General features: G+C 39.9%; 1 protein-coding gene across 1 annotated transcript in view; it reads left to right on the top strand.

Annotated features, from left to right (window-relative positions):
• The first annotated feature begins 846 nt into the window (after window positions 1-846).
• The window catches only part of LOC141000905 (complement C3-like), a 31,182-nt gene continuing 4,268 nt past the window's right edge, over window positions 847-27,760 (top strand). The window contains exons 1-37 of the mRNA XM_073471793.1: window positions 847-952; window positions 1,807-1,999; window positions 2,177-2,339; window positions 3,832-3,926; window positions 4,096-4,184; window positions 5,698-5,780; window positions 5,875-5,962; window positions 6,569-6,671; window positions 6,800-6,920; window positions 7,595-7,710; window positions 7,987-8,133; window positions 8,916-9,006; window positions 9,144-9,238; window positions 9,378-9,563; window positions 9,739-9,894; window positions 11,774-11,903; window positions 13,644-13,712; window positions 14,000-14,197; window positions 14,304-14,415; window positions 15,654-15,739; window positions 15,825-15,964; window positions 18,389-18,601; window positions 18,750-18,813; window positions 18,916-19,005; window positions 19,148-19,354; window positions 19,507-19,582; window positions 19,804-19,963; window positions 20,105-20,200; window positions 20,769-20,919; window positions 21,263-21,348; window positions 22,799-22,876; window positions 23,064-23,219; window positions 24,051-24,113; window positions 24,697-24,778; window positions 25,067-25,115; window positions 26,075-26,165; window positions 26,935-27,024. Of these exons, the coding sequence (XP_073327894.1) occupies window positions 864-952; window positions 1,807-1,999; window positions 2,177-2,339; window positions 3,832-3,926; window positions 4,096-4,184; window positions 5,698-5,780; window positions 5,875-5,962; window positions 6,569-6,671; window positions 6,800-6,920; window positions 7,595-7,710; window positions 7,987-8,133; window positions 8,916-9,006; window positions 9,144-9,238; window positions 9,378-9,563; window positions 9,739-9,894; window positions 11,774-11,903; window positions 13,644-13,712; window positions 14,000-14,197; window positions 14,304-14,415; window positions 15,654-15,739; window positions 15,825-15,964; window positions 18,389-18,601; window positions 18,750-18,813; window positions 18,916-19,005; window positions 19,148-19,354; window positions 19,507-19,582; window positions 19,804-19,963; window positions 20,105-20,200; window positions 20,769-20,919; window positions 21,263-21,348; window positions 22,799-22,876; window positions 23,064-23,219; window positions 24,051-24,113; window positions 24,697-24,778; window positions 25,067-25,115; window positions 26,075-26,165; window positions 26,935-27,024 (4,302 nt within the window). The 5' untranslated portion in view covers window positions 847-863. The remainder of the gene's footprint in view (window positions 953-1,806; window positions 2,000-2,176; window positions 2,340-3,831; window positions 3,927-4,095; window positions 4,185-5,697; window positions 5,781-5,874; window positions 5,963-6,568; window positions 6,672-6,799; window positions 6,921-7,594; window positions 7,711-7,986; window positions 8,134-8,915; window positions 9,007-9,143; window positions 9,239-9,377; window positions 9,564-9,738; window positions 9,895-11,773; window positions 11,904-13,643; window positions 13,713-13,999; window positions 14,198-14,303; window positions 14,416-15,653; window positions 15,740-15,824; window positions 15,965-18,388; window positions 18,602-18,749; window positions 18,814-18,915; window positions 19,006-19,147; window positions 19,355-19,506; window positions 19,583-19,803; window positions 19,964-20,104; window positions 20,201-20,768; window positions 20,920-21,262; window positions 21,349-22,798; window positions 22,877-23,063; window positions 23,220-24,050; window positions 24,114-24,696; window positions 24,779-25,066; window positions 25,116-26,074; window positions 26,166-26,934; window positions 27,025-27,760) is intronic.

A 27,760-nucleotide genomic window follows, 5' to 3' on the forward strand; every position in this document is an offset into this window, starting at 1 on the left:
AACAACACTCAATAAGCCTTACTTTATAACAAAGGAGGTCAGAACTAGACGTGATTTGTCTGTTATTAAAAAGTAGTCAGATTTTATTTAAAAAAATTTTTTTTAGAGATTATAATGCAGAAAAAGGTGGTTGGGGTAATTTATAATTATTAGATTCCCAATAAAGTTTACTGCTTCTGTTTACTACTCCCTTATAATGGCATCATACCCATAAACAGTATAGTATCGGTCAGGCATGCTCTAAATAAAATCTGCCCAGATCAGCCCCAATACCACTGCTTCCATAGTTTCACAGCCTATTGCACATCTGCAAAATGACACAGCTCAGTGCCTTATTCCACATTTTCTTTCTGTTTTACAATTATTTAGCAATACACATGTTACCGTTTTATAATGATAACACTGAGGGGGAAAGGTTGTTTGAAGTAGTCATCTGTCACATATTCTACAAAGCTTGCAGATAAAAAAAAAATTCTGTCTTTGCTCCTGGTGTTTTTGGTAACGAGCGTCAAAAATAGGCACAAAATGTCCAGAAATTATAGTAATAAGTAATAGTAGTAATAGTAAGTAATAGTCTGAAATCTTACTCGGGTAAAACAACTATGGCAAAGAGACATACATATAAATATATTAGTGTAAGACCATTCACTTAAGAATCTCTCTCATTCAACGCTTTTTCTGTCCCTTATTGCTACTAGATCTAGCCTTTTTAAGTACGTGTAATCACTTTGTCGATGATCATATGTCATTTTGTCAGAGATCAGTCAGTCCCACATGCTGTTGCTGATGGTATTGCAAACAAGGAGGTGCAGGAGGGGGGAGTCGGGTGGATAAAGGAGAGTGTGGCAGAGCAAGAGTGTACAATGACAGCAGATATGGGATCAGGTCGGAGGACCCAGCTGTGGCTGCTGGCCCTTCTGGGCTTTTCTATTCTGGCTGGTGTATCTTCATCGTAAGTAGAGCTACCTTACCTTCACACACTTCTTTTTTTCAAAATCACATAGAACTAAAATGCTTCTTTTGCACACCACTACAATGGAAATAATTCTCAAAACACTTTTTAAATGATTGTGTTTACAGCTCAAACAGTATATGTGTTTCATATTAATTTGTAATCTTCAAATGACCTACATCCATCAAGATAGTCTTGATGACCAGAATGGGAATACATCTCGAATGGTCTCAAATGTGTCCTGCAAAAGGCTGAAACAGCAAACAAAACAGTGATGACCTTTTTAACATAAACACACACCCAAATAAAAACAAAGCTGTTCTGTATAATATATATGGGCGTGATGATTGTGTCTAAGCAACTGAGAAAAAACAGTAATGGTAGCAGCATTAAATCCAGAGATTGTCTGCATTTGCAAATGAGAAAGGAGTTATTGATACGGGGTAAGTATTTTGTTTGACAATATGAGATTAACTCAGTCCCATTTCCTCTGTATTTTATAAAATGAGAAGCTGCAATCCAGTTTGCAGTATTCGTCACAAAAGTCAAAGTACAGTTTACTTTCAAATGATGCCAGTAAATTGGCCTAAATGTTGTGTTGAGTTTGCTCAGTGATTCATTAATCAAGACACAGTAAACAGAGTATAACAGTAACTGATGAAATGTTTTATTGATTCTTGTGGGCTCTTAGTCAAGACAAACTTTTACAGCGTTTTTATCTAACATGGGGTCAATCACCACCACTGAGTCCAACAGTGTTTGCATGTACTTTGGACAAAAGTTTCTGCCAATTGAATAAATTGTGTGTCTGTTCAGTGACTGAATTCTCTGCCCCTCTCGCCACTGCTCTGCAGGAAGGTCATGTCTGCCCCCAATGTGTTGCGAGTTGGAACAGTAGAGAACATCTTTGTGGAGTGTCAGGACTGCTCCGAAGGAGACAGGGTCGAAATCACTATAAAGAACCATCCAACCAAAACCAAAAGGCTGGCATTCACATCTAAGACCCTTACTGCGGCGAAGAATTTCCAGGACCTCATACAAATTACAGTAATGTAGATTAGCTTGCCATTCATCACCTTATTCAAAGTAACTCATTTTCTACAAAAAATGAAGACACAAAGTGTCTCATGAGATCTTTTTTTAAAAAAAACATCTATAAATTCACATCATACATCCCAGTTCTGCTCCTCACACACTGCTTGTGTCTCTTCATACCGGTTTCAGATCCCTGCTGGCGACTTCAGTAAGAATCCGGACTTGAAGCAGTATGTGTACCTGCAAGCTCAGTTCCCTGGTATAGAGCTGGAAAAAGTCGTCTTAGTGTCCTTCCAGTCTGGCTACATCTTCATCCAGACTGACAAGACCCTCTACACCCCCAGCAGTAAAGGTGTGTCCAGTCCTCCATCACCGCTGATGAAACTCAACAATATTCCCTAATTTGCTCAAAAGTCAAACACAGTGGAATCAAAACACACGTCAATACTATCTACTGTTGACAACAGCTTTCCGCTCAGGCATATGTCTTTTTCTCTCCCTCTCTGTCTATTTTTCTGTCACTTTCCTTCTTTTAAACATACAATAAAACAGAGTGACAGCAACACATAAAAGTCCGATTATATGGCTGACTGGAAACATTGGAAAATCTGAAATATTGCTCATCATTTCACCACAGAAAGTATGTATCTCGTCTGATAAACCCTTTGAAATGGTTGCAATGTGCCCCTTGTGGCCCTTGCTAAAACTGTAAAACATTTAACTTTGGAGCGATAGTTGAATAGGTCTCCAATTCATTTGTATACTGCATATGTTAAGCTGGCGGAAACGAGATATAAATGCACTTTAAAATATTTTTGTTTGTTCTGGATACCTACAGCAGTGGCGGACTCGGGATGTTTGAGCGGCAAACAAACATTTAAAGGGCACGGTGTAAGCGGTGGGGCACCAGTGTGCAAAAAGCGCGCCCTAAAGGGTTTTCATTTAAATGCCTGAAATAAAGTCTGTGGCTACCACAGGCTTTAGATATTTTGTTCTACAACATAAAATACATAATTAAATGCCCCATAATTGAAATTTAAAGCGCTGACTTAAAAATGGTGGTTGCTAACAAGTGGCTCAATGAGACTACAGAAGTTGTCAGGGACATTCAACAGAGACTCATCTACTAACCTGACAGGCGGTCAATGTGTGCAGTAATTGTGTAGTAAGTAGCTTGGTGGTGGTGACGTCTAAGTAATGTGCTCACCATGTAGTCTGTTCATAGCCTAACAATAGCTTTTTACATCTAGCGATTGATGACTTATACTTGTTATAGCGTCACAACTGTACAAGACACAGTCACAAAACTTTACAGGTGTGTAGCTTACTGCTCGTGTAATAATGTTGTAATGACTACTAAATACTAAAGGGTCAGATGATCAACATGGTACAGGCGTTGTGGCCGGTGTGATCCCCAGACGATCTCAAGTTTTTGTTCCTTTGTTTTTATATCTTGTACATAATACATTTTGTGAGGGAAGGCTGAAGTAAAATACACAAAAAGAAACATTATATGACCCTCCATTGCTCTCCTAAAAAAGACTCCCATCTGTTTGTATGTATTTTAATAAAAAAAAATTACAATACTTTCCTTTTTGCCAAGGGAAACCCAACCAAAGTTTAGTTTTTTCTGGTGCTTTTCGCTGTGGGGGACGTATGACACTCATTTATTCTTTCATTCATTCAATCCTTCATAATTTATGGTATTTACATGGATAATGGATAAAAAATGTATCTACACAAGTTAACAAACAACTGATATATTTAATTCTAAATATGATGGTGGCCATAATGTAGTATAAGCTTGTGCTGTTTCTCTGTCTCTCTCGTTTTCTCTTTGGCAGTACTTTACCGGGTTTTTGCAATGATGCCAAGCATGGAGCCCATGGAGAGGAATCATGCAACCAATACCGATGCTTCTATTGTCACTGAGATTGTGGTATTTCACTCTATCTGTCATAAAATCAGAATTTATAATATAAACACATTAAAAATCAGACCCAGAAAAAGTCAGAATATAATGTTAAGTCATCATTTTTGGAAAGTTTACCTGATGAATTTGTATGGCTATGGCTATCTATTGGCTCTTAAGTTTTTCCTATTTCTAGACTCCTGATGGCATCACCTTACCACAGGAGCAAGTCACTCTGAAATCAGGGGTCTACTCTGGGCATCACCAGCTCGGTGAAATTGTCAGGTCAGTATTTTGTTTTGGAACTTCTTTCTTTTATAGATTAATTATTACCCACGGTGCTAAAAGCACTATGTTGTTGCGTGGTCCATTTGTCTTTTTTGCATGAATGACAGGTAAACAAGTCAACAAATTGTGACAGCACTGGCAGTACTGCTAAAATTATTTGGTGTTACACCGAGAGGATTCAATTAACACTTAGCCATACAGCCCAACGCCCTTCCAACAGGCAACAACATATACTGAATACCTATGGTTTCCAGTAACGAGAAAATGGTGCAGGCCTGAGAACCGGACAGCTTGACTCCCCTCACATGCTGAGGGAATGAGAACGACTCGGGTCCAAAGGATGTGACATTTATTCTCGAGTGCCTCATCTCAGTACCCCTCTCCGCTCAGCTAACCGAGAGCAACAGTAGCTAGCATTAGTTAAGAAATGTCCACTGGCTTGAACTAACGACCGACACATCACATAAGTTTTACAGAGCCCCACGAATGTGACAGCAGAACATGTGCAACTCAAAGCACGGATGACATGTAAGCTTGTTAGCGTCCACTGAATTATAGTTGATGGAAGGTAGCATTGGAGAAGAAAGAGGTTGTTTTGGATAAAGAGCAGAGGACTTTGAGGCCATCATAAACCACAGTGTCTTTCGATCCTCCAACCTGACCAGCTGGACCACGGGGAGGAAGAGAGTCAGAAAAAGGGCAATGCTAATCCATCTTAGTTCAAGGCTGCTCCTGGCCAATGTCCGGTCACAGGATAAGGAAATGGACAAAATGGGACTCAGGCTGGCCAAACAATGTGACATCAGAGACTGTTGTGCCCACAGAGACCTGTCTCCACCGCAGCATCTCGGATCAAGCTGTTGTACTTGACAAGCCGACAGAGCGCAGAACTACGGCTGGATGAGGAAAGGTGTTTACAACATCGATGCTTGGTGCTCACACACAGTCTTATTTCTCACTTCAGATTTGTTCAGAAACAGATGTTGGTGGAATTTCACAGGAATTAATTTTGGAATGTCATGCCCAGTTTTTTGTTTGTTTGTTTGTTTGACATCGATCCATGCTGTCTCACATGATGTGTGAATTGTGATACCCCAAATCGCACTGGATACATGTATGTACATGCCCTAGAATTCAAGAAAAGCCATAATAAAAGATGAGAAAAGAAAGGGATTTTAAAATAAAACTTACTCAAAATGTGACATACATTTGGCATACAACAAGTGATAACAGAAAACAGGATTAGTTTTTAAAACATGTTTTTTTTTATTGTACTGTGTCTTTCACTACAATAACGATGGTCTGATAGTTACAGTTGGTTAAATGTTTTTGGACAACCAGGATCTTATTTCTGGCTTTTTACCTGGATATCTAAAACAGAGTCTACCAAGCAAGTGATGGCCACAAAACACATGTCAAGGTTTTGCAAATATTTTAATAATGTGTTTGTCAGTTCAAATGTGTTCTCTTGGTGTGTGTGAGTATGTGTTTTATTGTCTGTGTGTTTTAGCTTTGGGGTGTGGAAGGTGGTAGCGAAGTTCCACAGCAACCCGCAGCAGAGCTACTCTGCAGAGTTCGAGGTCAAAGAATACGGTGAGTCCCTCCTCTCATGAACTGTTATTTCAAACCTATACATCATTCACTTGCTTTGAATTGTACGCACAATAAAATTCATTTAATTTTTCAGTGCTGCCCAGTTTTGAGGTGAAACTGACGCATGAGCGACAGTTTTTTCACGTGGAAGATAAAGAACTCACCATCAACATCAAAGCTAGGTATGTGACGGTCTTTGTTTTGTGGATTTAGAGACCGATTTGATCAGTAGAGTGATTGTAGGAGAACGTGAAGTGTGTTGCTCAGAGGTTTTACTGGGCCTCTTGACCTAAGAGTTGACCTCCATTTACAAGTTACAAGTTTACAGAGTTTTCCCTGAGTTTTTACAGGGCTTAAATATTTTATTTACAAATATTCAGCGAAAGACGAAGTAATCAAGTCGTTCTATTTAAGATAGGTGGGGAAGTTAATAACTGATTGCAGGATGCGGTTATAAAGCTTCTTATCTGTAAGTATTTAAAAACACTATATACAAAAACAAGCATTAAATACAGTTAACAATATCTACAAGGCTAAATATGACAGGAGAAGTCACTAACCGAAGGATGAAAAAGCACTGTGATCACTGAGGTTGGAGGTGTACGTAATGTTACTGTAGAGTTGACACGGGAAGTAAACAGAGGTGCAGTTCATTGTGCAAGCAGTGTACGGATACGGGGACATTGGCCCAAAAAGGTTGAGAACAACTGGTTGAGATCATTTGCTTTTTGATTGTCCTGCGTTACATCATAGGACACTTTCTATAAACACCTTTCTTGTGGTTTTAGGTATCTGTTCGATGAAGATGTGGATGGGACTGCCTACGTGGTATTTGGGGTTATCTATCAGGATCAAAAGAAGAGCTTTCCAAATTCTCTTCAGAGAGTGTCGGTGAGCCCATACTAACACGCTTGCTGCATCTCAGTAACTTCAGACATATTTCTGACATTTAGCTAAGTAGTTAGCAACTGCCACACTTAGTGTGCTTCAAGATGCATTTTTACTTTATGTCACATTAGATCAACAAAGGTGTGGGGAAAGTCAAACTGCAGAGAGAGCACATCACACAAACCTTCCAAAACATAACTGACCTGGTGGGGAACTCCATATATGTAGCTGTCAGTGTGCTGACGGAGAGCGGTAAGAAAGAGACAATGAGTGTTTGTGTACGTGTGTGGTCAAACGTCAGGGTGCCGTTTCTGAATTTGTGAATTTCTGATTTAGCAGGCTCAAGTAAGATATAATGAGTGTGTCAAATTTCCCAAATAAGAGAGAAAGAAAACAAAGACATTGTATCTGGATATGTACATTGTGCATCTGTCATTACTGTTTTATTATATTGTTGGAAATCAGCGAAACCAGGGAGAGGTTTTTTGTGAGGTTTTGACAGTAAACAGGATGGTGTATCGGTCAGGACAAACGAATGAAGATGAGGAGATGTAATTTCTTCTCCGAGCTGAACTGGTGTTTAATAAATAAAACACCAGGCACCAACATATTGACAGCAACACCAAATAACTACCATGAAGCATGAATAAAATAACCAATATATACAGACTTTTAGGCTGCCAAATTAAAATTACATTTAAATAGGACCAAGTGAATGATAATAGCTACAAAAAATGGTTAACAGTAAAATTGCAAAAAAAATATTGACCTGAAATGTTATCCTGTATTTCCCTGATAGAAAACCAAATTAAAAAAATGGATTAGTACTCCTATTTTAAAGTGATAAACAACCAGTGGTGCCTTTAATACAGAGCAAATATAAAAATGTTTTTACAGTATAATAATTTGTGTGTGTGTGTGTGTAGGTGGTGAAATGGTAGAGGCAGAGTTGAGAGGGATCCAGATTGTCACATCACCTTATACCATCAACTTCAAGAAATCGCCCAAATATTTCAAACCAGATACGCCCTTTAATGTTGTGGTAAAGTACACATTTACTCGCACATTAAAAAAAATATGCATAATCATTAAATATCTATTTTTATTTTTTTTTAGGATAACACATACACATCTTACATCAGTGCCAAAGATCATTTTAATAACTGTTAATACTTGAAAAGTGTTCATGTGTTAATTTTTTGCTGCACAGCTACTACAGCTTACAGACAGAATAGGATTACATTATCATATATATTAACATATGTTCTGGTGTAGTTGGGTGTCTTCTTTTTCACTGTTTCTGTTTCTTGGATGGAAGATTGAAGTTGTGAATCCTGACGGCTCTCCGGCGCAAGGTGTTGAGGTGGTGTTGGATCCAGGAAAAGCACGGGGCCTCACTGCAGCCAATGGCATCGCTCGGCTTCCCATCAATACAAACAGAACAGCTGAACCACTGAAAATTACTGTGAGTGTCTGAAATTGTTATTTTTTGTATTTTTTGTATTTTTTCAAGAAAGTTTTGCATTAAAGCCAGGTTTAGCAAAGAAAAGCCTACACTTAATGGACAAATTTTCTCAAAATACTGCCAGTGGACAAAGAAAATCCTCACAATGGCCGGTACAGTACTCTAATGGCAATTACAAAGGTTTGCCACAGTGGGTGGTGCCGGCTCAGGCCTGTGTGAGCTGACCAATCAGAGAAGACCAGGCTTTTCGGGGGAGGGGGCCTTAAAGAGACAGGCACCAAAACAGTGTTCAAAAAGAAGGTGCTACAGCAATGGACAATTTGAGGAAAATAATGTGTTTTTTGAGCATTTAAGCATGCACACATTTTCTAGTAGGTAACTAAAATAAAAGTATGATATGGGATCTTTAATAGTGTAATCATCTGAACTAAATGTTAAAACATCACTGACATGTGGTTGACATATTTTTCAGCGTTTTTTAAAGACATTTTAATTTTGTTTTGCATTACATTTGTCTGTTTTCTTGGTTCTTTGCATTTGCAGCTCATTTCTTTATGTAATATACTAAATGTACTTAATTGTGTTTTATTTATTTGCAGCTTTTTTTAATGTTGCATATGTATTTTCAAATGATTTCTTTTTCCCTTGATTGCGCTATTGATAAGTTGCACCACATTGAACTCTCAAGGAAAGAATAGATATTCTGCATGTACAGTACATCACTTTATATACATCATAAATGGTATACAAAATGTGTATGTTAACCGTGGGTTTAATTGTAGGCAAAGACCAACGTTCCCGGTGTCAGCCAAGCATCAGCCACAATGACAGCTCACCCATATACCAGCAAAAGCAGAAGTTACCTACACATAGGTGAGGAAGAACCTGAAATCATATCAGATGGAAACATGGTGACTGTTTTGACAGTGATGACAGTGGAAGTTCTACCTAACTACCATACATAGGATCCCTTGTTTAGCTAGAACTAAATTTGCAATTAATTATTGCAGGGGTGGATACAGCTGAGGCAAAAGTAGGAGACAATCTTAAAATCAGCATCACCCTCAACCAGCACCAAAATGCAGATGGCCACATTACGTACTTGGTAAGAGATTTTTTAAAATGCTGGTTTATGTGTGTGCGTTTGTGGAGATTTGAGTATTTGTGCTGCTTCACACAACATGTTTAGCATATACAGTACATGCATGTTGGATAAATGCTAATGTGTAAATCTGTGTCACTAGATCCTGGGCAGAGGTCAACTTTTGAAATTTGGCCGATATGAGACAAGAGCGCTGACATCCATGGTAGTCATCATTAGCAAAGAAATGCTGCCATCGTTCCGCATCATAGCCTACTACTTTACAAATGACAATGAAGTGGTATCAGACTCTGTTTGGGTGGATGTTGAGGACTCCTGCATGGGCTCGGTGAGACACACAACACTGATGTAGCAAATTTGAATCGGGTAAACAAGACACCCACACACAAACTGATAGTTAATTGTATTTTTCAAGGTGCAAATGCAAGTATGCATATGTGTTTTTTATCCAGTTGTTTTAACAAATACAAACGTGCATATTTGTCCTGCTAAATCTCCTTTAGTTGAAGTTGGAACCAACCAAACCTGCTAACTCTTATAAGCCTGGCAGTATGTTTCATCTGAAGATCACAGGAGACCCAGAGGCCATCGTGGGACTGGTGGCGGTTGACAAAGGCGTCTACGTCCTAAACAACAAGCACCGCCTCACACAAAAAAAGGCAATTTCTTTATTCCGTTATTCTGACATTTAAAACCTATATTACTTGCAGTAAACTATTCACTGTTCAATATTTTGATGTACAAAGTACTACGCTCTTTAGAAGATACTGCACCTGATCTACAATATGTGCAAGTTTGTGCGAAATGATGTAATTAAGTTTGTTATTTAAAAGTGCATTGTGCTGGAGAGCCATAGGGAGATGGGGTGAATACAAGTATAAAGTATACCATCTGGGAATTCCACCCAGAAAGAAATTAATACAAAAATACAGTTAATATCAATATCCTGTGTGTAATTTATGCTGGTAGGGGTCTCTTAATCAATGATGTCGTGATGTAGCATGGGAACATGCCACCACTGCCAATGAAATCTATCTGAAGTGACTGAGTGTGAGTGGTTGTCTGTCTCCATGGGTACATCCCAGTCCCCTTATTTGACAATTCCTCGATCCTCGATCTTCACTTGCTCTGGCCCGCCATCTTGCAGAGCTCTTATTAGTGCTCAGAGGAGCGAGGACGGATCTCTGAGCTGCGATGATCAAGGAGAACATGAGCAGCCTTCACAAATGTCTTTTTACCGGCCAACATGCCCCCCGACTGATCGGTCTTATCTGATACATCACAACAACACTGGAGTTTCATACGGGAGTGAAGACAGAGATCCGATTAAAGTTTAAAATGCCTTTTTTGTTTTAATGTTTCTTTATTTATTCTAAAAAAAATTTCACCCACCTACACTGCAGTACTGAGTTCTCTCTCCCCAGACAACCATTCACACCTGGGCTCACCTAGCCTTAGAAACCCACATGAAGGCCGGTTGGGTCAACGACCCACAAGTAGCCCTAACGACTCTGAAACTCAGAGCTCACACGTGTCCTTAACAACTCTGTAAGGACACTCTCACACAGAGTTTAAAAAGCCTGCAGCTCCCCTCCAGCAAATCAGATCTGAAGAAGCCTCTTGGATGAGAGTCCGGTCCAGAGTCCAGCTGCCTACGATACAGCACTTAGATTTACCATGACCTGGATGACTGAGAACCTTCATCAACAGTTTCATACTGTTTTACTTTGTGTATATTTGCCGGACCCTGCCATCTTTCGAGCTTCAAAGTTTGAATTTCTTCTTCAAAACTACAGAGTGCCTCGTTGACTTTTATTATGGATATGATTAAAGTCGGAGAGAGAGTCTGTCAGAGAGCAACACATCACTTAAGGTCATTTCTGTGCATCATTTTTTCATCATTTCCATTCAGTCACATATGAGGCTGATAATTTGATATGTTACATAATTTAAATTTAATTTAGCCTATTAGATAACTTCCAGTGTCCAAAATATAACATAATAATTCTATTAAATGATGATCTCGCAATCAGAATATCAATGATGCAAAAAGTAAATAAAAATACTTTTTGTATCATTAATTTTGCATCCTTGAAACTCAACCTAGTTGAGTCTGGGTTTGTAACAATTACTCATCTTCCATCTTGGAGATCAGCGAGTCCTCTTGGGTGGTTCATTTTTTCAGCAGGGTGTTACCCTCCTCTTATTGTGAGAAAGCCATACAGTATATCTGAGGTGACACTGAACCTATGCAGATACTGGATCCAGGCTTTGAGAATCCTGATTGTTATTTCAGCCCCTAATTCTGCATCAAGGTCAGAGTTTTATTCATAAGATATGTTTGAGGACAGTCGGTTCATTCGGCTTCAACTTTGGTAATAATTTGAATGATTGATGATTTACTTGCACATACATCTCAAGATATAATATAAAGAGCAATGAGGAAGTGTGTCCCATTGCAATTGTGCAAGTATATCTTCTTCACAATATATCAGAATAGGTCTTTTACTGTTTGTGTATGATTTCCACCCTGCTCAGGTATGGGATCTAGTGGAGAAGTACGACACAGGCTGCACACCTGGTGGAGGGAAAGACAGCATGAGTGTGTTTTACGATGCTGGGCTGTTGTTTGAGTCCAACAAGGCTCCTGGGACTCCGTACAGACTAGGTAAAGCTGTCATTCCTTTCCCTCTCCCAACAAAGTATGATTCCAGATATGTATTATATTTACTGTTAAATGCTGTCTTGTCGTGTTTTGAAGAGATCACACAGTCTGCAGTTTTATTTATTTCTTCTTTAGCAAGTAACTGCTATTTAACAATTTTTCTCATTAACTAGCCTTCTCTGCATATTCTGGTGCCCTAGGAAAGGAATCCAACAGCACCCCTGAGGGATTGATCTTTCATTATAGAACATAACATTTTAATGTTTTATGATTTAAAGATTCACTTTATTAGACTTCTGGTCTGTCTAATGTCATCTAACATTATCAGGTTTCTGTTAATCTGTGCAGAAGTTTCTTTGATGACTCCAAATCCCAGATGCTCTCTGTCATTTTTATACTTGGGTGCAGGTGACCTATGGCTGTCCTGAGCAAATGTTATGATTCAATATTTATTTTAATATATTTGTGTCCATTTTTTTCTTCATTTTACAATGTACAGTGCTCATTTTAGGCATTTGTTAAAATTATTAGCTCTACTTTAAGAAAATATAACTTGATTACAAAGCTCAAGACAAATATAACTCGATTGCAGTGCTGTGTGGACAGCTTTAATGAAGCACAGAGGGGAATTTTGACAGCTGTCATACTGAAAGAAAAATGTCTGTAATTATAGCTAGTTCCTATGAGTCAAAAAATGGCTGGACTGGCCCCATAACTGTGTCCTTTTATACAGTCTGCCTGTGGACTCACAGCATCAGGTTTTGAGTGCATTGTGAGCAGTAACTAACAACTTAAAGTGAGACACAAAAACATATATGTTTTTGAAAAATACTCTTTTGTTCTGTGATATTTTCATCGGGGTAAATGGACTTGCATTTCTATAGTGCTTTTCCAGTCTACAGACCGCTCAAAGTGCTTTACAACACTTGTCACATTCACATGGCAGAGGCTGTCATGCAAAGTGCCAACTGCTCATCAGGAGCATGCAGCTGGGGGAGCCAGGGACCAGCAACCTTCTGATCACCTGCTCTACCTCCTGAGCTACAGCTGCCCCAAAATCTGGGCGTCTCTTTCTAAAGCCACAAATCTTACAACTCTCTTACAACAGCAGATTGCTGAGCAGAATAAAGTAACAAATGTTAATCAGGCCCCTGGTCCGTGACAGCACCATTTCTCTCCTGGCCTGCAATCCATAGCCACACGATGTAGGCTCTCATTCTTCAGCACCAGAAACCACAAAACTGTCCTGTCTTATATTACAGTTATTTATGAGGTAGTAGTTAATTCACTTTTCTGATGGGCAACAAGCAGATTTGTTTCTTTTCTCTTTTTTCCACACTGCCTCACTTGTATAAGGCCCACTCCAACAAGGTAATTATCATACCAGATACCACATGACACCAACAGCGTTATACTATTGGCTCACAAACCTTGTTAGAAGCTGGAACCACCCAATCAGAATTGTTACACAGAAATAAACAAAACAATCATTTTGGACACGACCAACATTTTAAAACTATTGATTCACAATCGTAACAACATTTTAAAGGAAAAGATATACGTGTTTTCTGCAGCTTTCTACAACCTTTATGTAGATGTAATATTTTTTTTTAAAGATTTGTCTACATAAAAATATTATTTATATGACCTTTAACAGAATCACATCTGTGGTGCCACACATAACTCAGCTCTAGGTTTAAAAATGTTGGGTTCTTTATGAGCCAGTTTGTTTTGCATTTCCAGAATTGAACTGTCCAGCTCCCAGAAGGAGGAAACGAGCCAACACCATACTGGACGTCAGGACCAGCTTAGGTAAGAAAAACATGGTAATATTTAAATGTAATCTGAAAAGGCATATCATAGTTAACAATCCGGCTGAACAATTGTCCATGAAGGTAAAACAACTGTTTGATAACCCATTGGCTATCATTAGCATTCAACCATATCCTAGTGACCATTTCCATCTCTATTTCTTTTTCTATTTGAAAAACTCATTGTGAAAATGCTTTGCATTTGCAGCTACAAAAAAATCACATTACATCATTGACATCATCTTAATCTCTCCCTTCACCTCCCTCGCAACCCTCTCTCCTTTCAAGTGAGTGATTATCAAGAAAAAAAACTACGCGAGTGTTGTTTGGATGGCATGAGGGACATCCCTCTCTCATACAGCTGTGAGAGGCGTAGCAAGTACATTGTGGACGATCCAGCCTGCGTCAAGGCCTTCCTGCACTGCTGCGAGCAGCTGGAAGTCCAGAGAGCTGAGATGAAGCAAGACAACCTCCTACTGGCACGCAGTAAGACATGGGGATAAAGGATGGGGGGGAGGGCAGCATTGATTATTCAATGGTCAGGAAATTGCCATTCAGTTGAAACATATTCATGTCTTATATGACGTTTTAGGTGAGGAGGATGACAATTACATGGATAGCAATGACATTAGTACTCGCAGCCAGTTTCCTGAAAGTTGGCAGTGGACAGATATCACACTGGGTGCTTGCCAAACACTAAACTGGTGAGTCTACTGAAATACACACACAATAAATACATTGTGACTGTAGTGATGCCTGTGAGCGAGTTCAGGCAGCCAACTTCAATCTCTCGCTATACTCACATGGCATTCTCCTCTCAGCGAAACATATCAACATACCCTTCAAGGCAGTGCTCTGCTTTTTCTACTACCACACTGCAAGTGTTGGTGTAAAAAGTACCCAAAAGTCGTACTTGAGTAAAAGTAAAGGTATCGCGTTAAAAGATTACTTTGCTAAAAGTGAAAGCCACCCATACAGATAGTACTTGAGTAAAAGAGTGTTATGTGGGGAGGAGCCGCTGCTCAGCAGCTCAGACTCAGCTAGAGTGTTGAGAACTAAGTCAGACCTGAGGAATTAACGGTCACATCAGATTCTGCTATGATCTGGAGCCATTCACTGAGTTTACTTTTAAACTTTTGGGATTAAAAAATGGATTTATCTACACCCCTGTTTATCAACTGGACTGCAGCAGTGATCTGCTGAGGAGACCTCTGTTGTCGGTGTTTATGTCACGTTACTGTAATGTTGACTGGAGCTGGAGGAGAAATGTATTTTACTTCATGAACGTAACCTTTCAGAGGGGAGAGGGGAAAAGACTCAGTCACAAATGGTCACACACAAGTTTTAGGTTTTTAGGTTTATTCATGTTGAGTTAACTGACTTTCCTAACTTTCCTAAGGTAGTGATGGCGACCTAAGGAAGCGTTACCTTAATTAACCTTGAGTTTCAACATTGTTGGAAACATTTGGGATAATGTAATTCATCAAAATGTATCGCAAAGACCTAGTCATTTTTAGACATTTCAATTCTGATATTCGGCATTCTCTGATAACAGAATGTGTTTTGTTTTTGTTTTGTTTTAATCTGATTGCCGACAAAATTAATTAATTTATGTAACCTGAAAAGTAACTTGCAGCTGAAGTTATCAAAGTAATCAAATAAATGTAGTGAGTACAATACAAAGTACAATATTTGCTTCCAAATTGTAGTGGCGTGGAAGTACAAAGTATCAGAAAATGGAAATACTACGAGCAAAGTAAAAGTACCTTACATCACTGCACACCGCTCACCTGAAAGCTAAACTGGCCCATGCTGCTGCTGTTCATTTAGTATTTCACATTTACACAATCTGTTCCATGTGAGTTGGTTGACTATAAACTTCATTAATGGCACCACTTAAACTTAAATATTGTTTTATCACTGCTTTTCTTGTGCGTTTCAGTCGCCTATCAAATTCGATATCATTCCCTTTGAAGGACTCCATCACAACCTGGCAGTTCATTGGCATCAGCCTTTCAAGAAGTCATGGTGAGACTGTTACCCTAAAATCATCACCCCTTCTTTTTGTTTCTATCAGTTTTATCCCTTGTTTGATTCTCCCCTCGTCTTCAAGGTATCTGTGTGGCCGATCCGTTGGAGGTAATTGTGCGGAAAGACTTCTTCATTGATCTCAGGCTGCCGTATTCTGCTGTCCGAGGAGAGCAGCTAGAAGTGAAGGCAATCCTTCACAACTACAACAGTGACGAGATCACTGTAAGTCTGAGCTATTCTTCTCCGATATTTCAGGACAGAACGTTTACAACTTAGCATAGTTAATGTAGTTTAGCTATTGAGTTTAATACAAAGGGAGGACAGCAGCCATGTATTCAGTGCTTTTAGTTGTTAATTATGCTACATTTTAAACTAAAACAGTTTAAAATGACTCCCAGTAATTTCAAACAGTTGTTAGTACTGCCAATCTCATCACACTTATGGGGTTTTTCCACTGGCACATTTGGCGCCACAGATTCAAACCGAGCTGCTTTGCACCACCAGTTTTTCCTGCACCAAATTGGGCCGAGATGCATTCAGGATGGTCTCTTTTCAGAGAAGGGCCCGCCCCCACCTCCAACCCGTGATGACCCCTGTCTCTTCCTTCCTTTCGTTGCAGGAAACTCTGTGTTCAGCTCTCAGTAGCTGTTGTAGCTTCTGACCGAATCTCTGTGGTTTGAAGTTTAGTTTCTCTCCTGCGTCCCTGTTCATACTTTGTTGTACTGTTTCTTAATGTTCGTTCTCAGCTGTTTCAGGGGTCGTTATTAGTTCCTGCTGGGAACCAGAGAAACATTTCCTGAATTTCCTAAAAGCTGTTAAAACAGTGGACTTTTATTTTGAAGAATTTACAATAAGATATTAAACATGTTGTGCACCGAAGTAGATGAGCTTTGTTAGCGGCTATTCTTTGATAATACTGCAGGGAGGAAGAGTATTTCCAGCCGTTCCTTTGACCACCACTCAAGACAAGCGTGTCATCAGTCCCTGTTCTAATGGAAATGCAAAGGGAAATGCACTTGGCTGACTTGCCAGTTCAGAGTGAGTCAAGCTAAGCCAGCACATGTGTATGGAAAAGCCCTGTGAAAGGACACCCCAATCTGAAGTTCCCAACAGTGCTTATTCACACATTTGGCAAGTCAACCAGACCCAGATTTTCTCATGATTGGGCCTACCAAATCAGGGCAAAAGCAACAGTACATGTTGAACTGACAGTCACATACTGCAGGTGGCTAAAAAGACGACAAAAGTGCTAATGCGGCAACATGGATAGAGACTGGTCCAATAAACACCACTGGTCAGACAAGACAGTGACACAGGCTGTTGGGTTGTTGTGCCAGATGAGCAACCACTTTATTTGGAGATAGAGCATAAAATGAGCACACCCAAAATATTACTGGTAAACTGTGATGAATGTTTATATTTATAAAAGATGTTTTATCATCATGTGGCGAGATGCACTAAGGGGGGAAAATTCAGGGGGAAGCCGAACAACGCCACCTGGGGACTTGCAACCCCAAGAAATATTTGAACCTCGGATATTGGTTGGGAAATAGAATAGGACACACAGGCTCATTACTGAATAGGCAGAGACGTGAGTTATAAAGTAAATTAAAGGTTTTATTTTAAACAATAATCAAAATAATCAACGTAAACAGGCAGGGGTTGGAACTGCTGAGAGAGAAAAGAAAGGGTTAATGAGCAAATGAAACTCTTAAAAATCAGTACGGTGAATAGGATTACTTGATCACAATTCTCTTTTAAAAAGGCCTTTAAATGAAATATTAAAAAGAATCTTAAAAATGTATTAAAATTCAGTCCAACCACGACTATTAAAAAAGAAAACTAAGCTGAGGCCATATGTTGAGGGCAGACTACACAGAGGCAGTGTCCAGGGGTGCTACCACTACTCACCTTTAGTGCAGCACAGCACAGCAAACCTCACAGCAAAATGGTGCAGTCAACAGTGTTGTATACCCGTGTGTTTACTCACATGCAAAAAGTGAAGGGACCTCACCACGGGTGCCTAGCCTCCCAACAATATGGCACTCTGCTTAGGAAAATAACTAAACAAATGATCAGAAAACAACAAGTAATCAAATAAACAAGGTAACAAAGTAAAGTAAGGTAACCCAGTTGGTTTTAACAAATTACACAAAACTAAACCAGAGGGAAAAATGCTGACAAAACAGCAGTGGTTATTGTGCAGGTGAACCTGAAAAAAGGGGAAACTAAAATTAGCTAGGCTCACTGCATGTTAAAATACATTTAAAAAACTAAGCCTACTCACCACTTATGGCACCAGACATAAACACAGAAAGCACTCCGGTAAGGGGCAAACAGGGATTCCTCACATGGACAGCTGCTTCAAACAAAGACAGTCCACTATAATACACATTTCAGCGGGGACAGAGAGCAGGAAGCAGAGGCAGAACAATGGCACTCAGGTGCCTCATAGCTTGGCCCTGATTAGGGAATTTGTTGGGGGAGGAAACTGAAAGTGCTAATGGATAATATCTGGATTATATCTGGACCCTCATAAATCTCATCATATTTAATTAGAGTCTTATCTGATCTGTGAAGAGGTCTTTGTCTGCATTCAAACTCAAATACATAAACTTTTTCTTCATCACTGTCTCGTTTTTCAAGGTGCGTGTGGATCTACTTGAGGCGGAGCATGTGTGCAGTGCAGCCTCTAAGCGTCGGAGGTATCGTCAGGAGGTCAAAGTTGGTCCCCATACTACACGATCTGTACCCTTCATCATCATTCCCATGAAAGACCGAGAAATCCCCATTGAGGTCAAAGCAGCTGTGAGAGACTTGGGGCTCAGCGATGGAATCAGGAAGATGCTGCGGGTGGTGGTAAGAGAAACAGAGCCACGTGGTGGGTCAGGAGATTGGCATACCACATTTTACTGTTCTCCTGTTGCAATATAAACATAAAAGACACAAGAATGCAATGTTGTAAATGGTTTGCTTGAAAATAAGACTGTAATTGTTGCTTTTCCAGCCTGCAGGCATGCTGATAAAATCTGTAAATAGTATAACCCTTGACCCTGCAAAGAGTGGTGTAGGTGAGTTTGTTATCAAAGTAACTGCAGTGAACACAGAAAATGTTTAATATCTGTTGTTTTAATTTGGCAACACTCCAACTTGTCAACTGTTTCTTCCTCTAGATGGCAAACAAGAGGTGATTCTGAACAGTCAAATTCCAACGAAAGATTTGGTTTCAGACGCAGCTACTAGGACAGACATATCTTTGACAGGTGAGATATCATGTTGTATTTAGACATATTATCTGATACAATGCCTGCAGAATAAATTGTATTGTTAACTGTAATGCTGCCTTAAATGGATCAGCTAACCTGGTTGGGGGGACCTCTGCATTGTTCCTATGTATCCACACAGGAAGAGAGCAGATAGGTGCACTGGTGGAGAACGCCATCAGTGGGAAATCAATGGGTACTCTGATCAAACAGCCCTCAGGCTGTGGAGAGCAGAACATGATCAGCATGACTCTACCTGTCATTGCAACCATGTATTTAGACAAAACCAATCAGTGGGAAGCTGTGGGCTTTAAAAAACGTGAAGAAGCCCTTCAACACATCAAGACTGGTAGGCTCACACAGATGTAATTATTAGCACAGAACCCAGAAATATATCTAAACTGAGGAGACCAGTCACTCAAACCGGCATCCGGTGGACATGATGCAGTTAAGAGGTGAAGGACAGTCAGTGAAATGGTTGTGTGTTTTGTTCATGTCCAGGCTACCAGAACGAGCTTGCTTTCCGTAAAGGTGATGGGTCTTTTGCTGTATTCCCGGAGCATAAAAGCAGCACCTGGTGAGGCATCAAAACAAGATTGAACTTGTGTTCAAATATCAGGCACATCCTGACTTAAATTAGATTCTGAGAAGTTGCTAGGATATCAGATATAGTTCATGTACGTGTTATTTAACCAAAGCAAATTAAAAGCTCTCCTCTCCTCTCCTCTCCTCTCCTCTCCTCTCCTCTCCTCTCCTCTCCTCTCCTCTCCTCTCCTCTCCTCTCCTCTCCTTTCAAAGGCTGACAGCTTATGTCACCAAGGTGTTTGCCATGGCCACCAATCTGGTGGCAGTGCAAAACAACACCATCTGTGACGCTGTCAAGTTTCTGATTTCCAATACACAGAAACCTGATGGCTCATTCAGAGAAGTTGGAACGATTATCCATGGAGAGATGATTGTGCGTGCACAGAGTGACATCAATTCTTCATCTTAGGGCCATATGCACTGTATCTTTTTGACTATCCCTGTGTATGATGTTTAATTCTGTTGACTGTAATGATATGATTGTACTAACCTGTTTCTGTGCGTTCTTGTGTAGGGTGATGTGCGTGGTACAGATTCAGACGCCTCCATGACAGCCTTCTGCCTCATTGCCATGCAGGAGTCACGCACTATATGTAATTCCACTATTAGCGTGAGTACCTTACCTCCATACAGTGTATTGTTCTCTCCCCTCTTTATTTATCTATGTACTGATTTCTACTCGCAGCAGCTGTAAGCATCGTCTTCATTTTCACTTTTGCAGTCAGCAATCCCCATCAGACACAAGCCCCCGGAAGAGCGCCAGGCTTTGAAGCCAGTTTTTAAGTTTTAAGCTTACATTTTGAAAGAAGTGTCTGTAAAAATGGTCAATACTTTTTCTTGAGCATCACAACCCCATGAAACTATTCATTTGACTGTCATAATTCGGTCCAATTAAATCTGGAAAGTCTAGAAGAGCCGCACAATTAAATTATTTTATCCCCATTCCAGTTAGCCAGGTGCTAAACACGCTCTATTGGCCACACAACACGGAAGATCCGGGTATTTTCATATCTAGGAAGTCAAGCTTTGTTTTGCTTCAAAACAAGGAGCAAACAGGAGGATCTGTTATCATGCATTTCTGTGTGAATGCTCAAAGGAAGATGGTGATGGTCTGCCACTTGATATGGCTATCTGTACTTTTGTTACTTAATATCTGTATGTCTTTTCCATCTGTCCAGAATTTGACAGAAAGTATAAACATAGCAGTATCATACCTGGAAGGACGTCTGCACGGCCTCACCAACTCATATGCTGCTGCGATGACATCCTACGCCCTGGCAAATGAAGACAAACTAAACCAAGATATCCTCCTCAAGTTTCGCTCATCAGGTTTTGTCACAAGACAATATTCTTTAACATACTGAGAAACAATAAAGTCTATAGATTCGGATAGTAACTTTTTCCTCATACACAGGTGCAGCCTAATGCTTACCATACCCACACCAACTGATTACTCATTGTGTGTGTGTGTGTGTGTGTGTGTGCTAAAGCTAAAGCTAAAACTTTTTCAAGTGATTTGTTTATTATTTGTTTATTATTTTGTATTTATTTATTTTTATTATTTTTGTTAATAATATTGTTGTTTGTTAAGCTTGTTCTTCTGAATTTGTTTGTTTTGTGAGCTGTCAATGTGGATGAAGATTTTGAAGAAGTATTTTAATGTCTGCTTCAGGGTTTACTCACTGGCCTGTAGGTGACAGGCAGCTTTTCACACTGGAGGCCACAGCTTATGCTCTTCTGGCTTTGGTCAAGGACAAGGTAAGACACATCCCATGTGTGCACAATTTGTATTTGATCGGCATGTCATGCTGTGAAAAACATACAGTGCAGTAGAGCCATCCTTCATGCTACATCAGTGAGGGTATCGATGATTGATGACAAAAAAAACACTTTATTTGCCAATAAAAACATCTAGTGTGGAGGAACAGACCAAAACCATTCATTGTCTGAGAAAAAGTACGCATGTCTAGGCTATGATTACTGGAGAGAACGTTGAGGTGCCTTGCTAGTTAAAGAAGCGAGTGTATGAAGAGTGAGGTAAGAACCCATACAGTCATGCTCAATAATTCCACAACTGATATTCTCATACCTTGGTTAAAAACAAGAGTTAAGGTGTGACCGTGATTATGGATTCAGCCACACACATCGTGTTCAAAGATAAGATGTAGCAGTGGCAGTAGGCTTAGCAGGGTATACCAGACGTCCATTGCCCCGGCTCCTCCTGGGGGATCCTGAGGCTTCCCCATGCCAGATAAGACATATAATCCCTCCAGCGAGTACTGGTTCTGCCCTGGGGTCCCAGTTGGACGTACCCGGAAAGCCTCCAAAGAGAAGGCATCCTAATCAGATGCCAAACCAACCTCAGCTGCCTCCTTTCGACGTGCAAGAATTGGCCCAGCCACCCTACGGAGGAAACTCATTGCTGTTGCTTGTATCTGCGATTACCTTCATTCGGACCCACAGCTCATGATCATAAGTGAGGGTTGGAAGATAGGTGGACTGGTAAATCAATATCCCTCGACACCATGATGATCTGGCACAACGCCTGCAGCGCTGATGATGCCGCACCAAACCACCTGTCCATCGCACGCTCCATCTTCCTGTCACTTGTTAACAAGACCACAAGATGCTTAAACTCCTTAGCTTGGGGTAGGAGCTCACTCCCCAACCAGAGGGGTCAATCCACCGTTTTTCGGCAGAAAACCATGGCCTTGAACTTGGAGGTGCTGACCCTCATCAAAACCACTTCACACACGGCTGCAAATCACTCCAGTGACTGCTCAGATGTTTTTTCTTTGGGCTGAACCTAGCTGAGCTCCATGGGCTAAGGCCCGGCCACCAGACACTTGCAGGTGGGCTCCCCTCCTTAGTCTGGCTCCAGAAGAGGGCCCTGGTGTCCCCATACCAGGCAGGTACTCTTTCTCTTTTGTTAGAGAGATAGAGATCAAACTCAGCTGATCTGCTTCATCAGTACTGCGTGGATATGGTTTGAACAGATTTGATTGACAGGTATTGCTACCTTCTGATTGGTGCACAGAAGTATGTGACATTACCTAAATAAATAAACAATATTTCAGAATACTTTGGAAATGTAAAGGGAGAAATTAATAGGACTTTCAATTAATAGTAATCGATAGTAGTTAATACAACTGAATTAACTGTCAACCACAGAGATTTCAATCCTTTTCTTGATTTTTCATTATTAAAGGATTTTGAGAATGCCAGACTTGTTGTCCGATGGTTCAACCAACAGCAGATAGATGGCGGAGGCTATGGATCAACTCAAGTAAGAGTCTCTCTCTCACTCTCTGTTGCAGTTAATGTTACACTATATTTATGCATTTATGTATCTATAGTCAGTTCTTTTTTTTTTAGTGAAGACTTATTTTTGTAAATTATTCTGGAGCTTAAGTTACCAGTCGATTTTGTGAGTCTTGCTGTCTCTCTCTCATTGCCTTTATTTCTCTTGCCAGGCTACTATAATGGTGTACCAGGCAATAGCTGAGTACTGGATTGGTGCTAATGAAGAGGAGTATGATGTGAATGTGGACATTAAGATTCAAGGAAGGGCAAATTCTGAAAAGTTCAACTTCAACAGAGACAACCACTATACCACCAGAACAGCTAAGGTGAAATCACACATTACAGCTGCATTAATGGCCACTAGGGAGCAGAAGAATATGAAAATGAGTTATTGGACACATAGCTCTCACATGAGGAGATCAAATTATAGAGGAAAACTACACAACATATAGCTCTATTTTCATGAAGGCAGCTAAGTGGAAGAGAAGTAGCATGTTCCTTGCTGCTGCAATAATGTCCACGTTTCACGTCTGTAAAATCTCATAGACTACAAATGTATGTTTTGGTTGTCTGTTTCACTTTTATTTTTCGGCCACTCACTGACCAGCATCTGTCATCCACAACAGCTAGCAGCCTTTACTAAGGAACTTCCCTTTAAACTGGTGACTCACTTTACAGCCATCTGAAGTCAGCTGGTTTCCTTTCATCTTTCTTCTCTAATTGGCCGAACATGCGCGGTCAAGACGCAGTTGTGCATGACAGATCCACGTGTTAAATTTTCTGCAACCAGCAGTAGTCGTTGTCGCACAATACCCACACAGCACATCAAATTTGGTGCATTAATCATTCTACACAGTTTCTTCTGCAAATCCACAGGTGTGTCGGAGAAAAACGCACTAAAAAAAACGTCATACAATTCCATGCAAAATCATCAATAACTGTTTTTTTCAGTTCTTACATTATCTCTCTGTCTCAATCCAAAACATTGGGCAGCCGTGAGACTCCACAATCCAAATGTACCCTCAAGTCATAATTATTTTTAATTTCTGTATTTACTGGAAGCAAGTTTCTAATTAAGCACCTGGCGCTGTTTTGTGTGTGTGTGTGTGTGTGTGCGCGTGCGTGTATGTGTATGTGTTTACATTCACATTTTAAAGTCCAACGAAATAAACCAAGATGTGACAGTGACTGCCACGGGAAAAGGAGAGGCAACAGTGACAGTGAGTCTAACACATTTTTGTTCCAAGTTGTATTTTCTGCGGTGTGTTGTCATGCCTCTCAGGCATTCAAAATAAAAATACATTTTAGAATAGTTTTTTGGTAGAGTTATGTGGAAAGCTGAAAGCACCAATTTCACCAAAGGAGCAACTTGTAAGATATGGCCAGAGTTTTTGGTTTAAACCATTCAAAAAATCAACGAACATTATCAACATAGTGTGAAGAAACAACACTGATACGTTATGTCAAAGATGTCTATGTACTGTGTTGCAGAGGTGTCTACTGAAGTTAGCATGCTAGCCAGCTAGCCCCAATCTGTCTCATGACACCAGCAAGAGGTGATAGTTCAATAACCCCCTGTAGTTACAGCTGGCAGATATATGCCAGCTGTTAGTGTTATAAATGAACAAAATAAATTCACAAAATGTTGTGAAATTTAAAACTTTTACATCTATTTTTCTTAAAAATAAAACTGCACAGTGTTGTAATCACCAATAAAAGTGGTGGCCAGGCCTGTGAAAGTAAGATCAAAGCTGTAATTAACTGCAGTGATCCTTTAACACAAACTTTGTGTCTTTTTGACAGATGGTGTCGCTGTATTACACTCTGCCTAAAGAAACGGAAAGTGATTGTCAGAAGTTTAACCTGTCTGTGCAGCTCAAACCAGGTGATTTGGTGCCCAGAAGATCCACTGATATTTAAAACAAGAGTAGAATTTCTGCAAGAAAGGACAGAGTAATACCAAGACAAACGATTATATTAAAATATGGATCTATTTACTGTTCACAGGAAAAATGTGATGTTTTTTTAACACCTCAACATGCTCCTGGGGATGTTGTTAAAGTTGAACTAAGACCTCAAAGCCCCCCTGTCCTTTTTTGAAGTACTCCTTTACTCCTTACTTTACTGCCGCTACCTGTTTAGCTTCTGATCATCAAATGTTTTGCTCCTCCAGAGAACGTGAATACAGATAAGAAGATATACAAGTTGGTAATAAAGGTTTTGTAAGTACAATCAGGAGTGTCACTTTCCTTCCCTTTCACTCTTGCATTTCTGTTGCCTTACCATTATCTTTTAATCGCCCTGCCCTTTACATCCCGGACTGTCTTATTTTCTCACATCTGGTCCGGACCGGGTTATGTCTGAAGCCTATTCTCTGATGTTTATTTGTCAAAGTGACTAATGGGAAAAACAATTTTGAAGTTGGTACAGTATAAAGCGAAACCACTACAGCCAGAATCCAGGAAATAGGATTGCGATATAATTCCTGGGAGAAATTGGCCACCATCAAAGTACAACCGCTATGTTGCGGACGTTGAAGAATGAGATCCTTTTGTTTAACCAACTCTGGTTTGGTTGCAATAAACCAGCATTATTCACCGCGTTGGACGTGAAAATATTCTGGCTCTATACACTGTTTTCCCTCACAGCCTCTCTGATGTCCACCCTCCCTCTCGCTCTTCTCCCGATATTTTCATCTCTAACATGGTGAATTAAGGGTTTACAAAACTTAAAAATAAAATGACTGAACAAAAATGTCTCTGTAGGGATCCTCTTTATAATGTTGTCTATATCTATCTGAGCCCATCAGTGGCAAAAACAAGTACTTGTAGTGGACGTACTTTGATGGTGCAAATTTGCCCTGAGAGACACTGCAGTCCATTTCATGGCTGCCAGCTGCAGTGTTCTCACTCAATACTGAACCATTTTCAAAAATTGTTTCCTAATTAGTCACTAAGACACAAAAATCACGTATCAGTTGTGAACTATTTTATACTAATGTACAATAATTCAAATAATGATTCACTACACTTAAGTCTGTCACACTGTCTCTTATTGAAATTAATTTCTTTTCTCAAAGTCACATGCTTTTTCTGTAGCTCATGGTTATATATACATCCTGAAATCTTCATAGAGTTTCCCGCATTTGATGTCTGTTTTTCTGCTTTATTGTTTTGTACAGGTATAAACACGAGGAGCGTGATGCAACCATGACAATCTTGGATATTGGCTTGTTAACTGGCTTCATCGTTGACAAAACTGACCTGAAGGCCGTAAGACTAACACAGACACACACACACACACACACACACACACACACATAGGTCAATGTTTATGGTTAGTAGAAACAGTATGTGTTTTAAAGTTTGGAGGATTAAAGGACCGCTTGAATACTGACCGGCAGCATGAGATTAACTTTTTTTCCTCTGGTGACCCTGGAGAGGGGAAAATGCTCATCACATTACTAAACAGAATATTTGAAGGACAGAGTTTTTACAGCGGAGAGCCACAGAGCCACCTTCAAATTACAACTTCTAACATACGTGGCAAGAGTCTTGAAAAATGTCCCACTTGCACAACCATATCCTGAAATTTTAACACTGGCTTCAACTGCTGGCTGGATATGAGACCAGCTGTGCCTCCTATGCGATACCGTGTCCATCTGTCTGTCCGTCTGTCTGTCTGTCTGTCCATTTGTGCCATTCTTGTGAACACGATATTTCAATAGCGCCGTCAGGGAATTTCTTCAAATTTGGTACAAATGTTCACTATGAATCCAGATCCAAATCCACAAGTCAGATTCATGGAGGCCCCATCTCCGAACATACCCCAGAGGTCTCGTGGCCATGCCTCGATAGGCCAGACCTGTTTTTGGCGACACAAAGGGAACCAAAGGGTGGTTTTAATGTTGTGGCTGGTCAGTTTATGTTTTGCCACTGGATCATGATCTTGTGAATTCACTCTTCTGCACCTCAAATACTTATATCCTTATAATGGCGTATGTGTACGTGTGTTTGTGTGTGTGTGTGTGTGTGTGTGTAGTTGTCCGAAGGCCATGCCCGTACCATTTCAAAGTTTGAGCAGAACACAGTCCTGTCAGAAAGAGGCTCGCTCATCATCTACCTGAATAAGGTAACCAATTTTTCTTCCCTCTATCCCCTTTTCTCTCTGTCCCTCTTTCTCAAGTTAAAATCAGTTTTAATTAAATGAATGTTGAAATTACATTAATTCCATTCTTGTCATCTGACTCAGACAGACATCTGTCACAGGGTTGTTGGGGAGGACGTGTTCAATTCAACAGTGATTGTCTTGCTGCAGAGTAACACTGTTTCTCCGACAGGGCCTGGAAAAGTGTTGTTTTACCTTGCAACTTGACTATAACTTAAAGACAATAGGCTTATGACTTTACTTGTACTCTAGCCTTTTTGACTTGAAATGATTTGATAACCTTCTCAAGCCCAGAAATAAAATAAAAAATGATGCTGTGCAAAGTGTGCAAATCAACTTTTCATTTACCTGACAATTAATAATAATAATAATAATGATAATACATTTTATTTGTACAGCGCTTTTAGCAATTGTTGTACTTGATTAAATCCAACCACAGCCAATCCCATTGCATAAACAAAAGGAAAACATTCATTTTGCAGTGCAGACCAGCTGACAGAGGATATCTGAGATTATGACATCCAGATGTATGAATATGCTGTTATCAACATAGGAGAGAAAATGGAAAATAGACATTAAAATTGTAAATAGAAATGTGTTAATTCTGTAAGTCTACTATTCTGTTGGTTTCAAAATTTTGAATGGTATTACATTTAGTGATGGACCAAATTTAGGATTTCAGCTTGACTTTGGACTTGCT

Source organism: Pagrus major, chromosome 1 (assembly GCF_040436345.1).
Source record: "Pagrus major chromosome 1, Pma_NU_1.0".
NCBI lineage: Eukaryota > Metazoa > Chordata > Actinopteri > Spariformes > Sparidae > Pagrus > Pagrus major.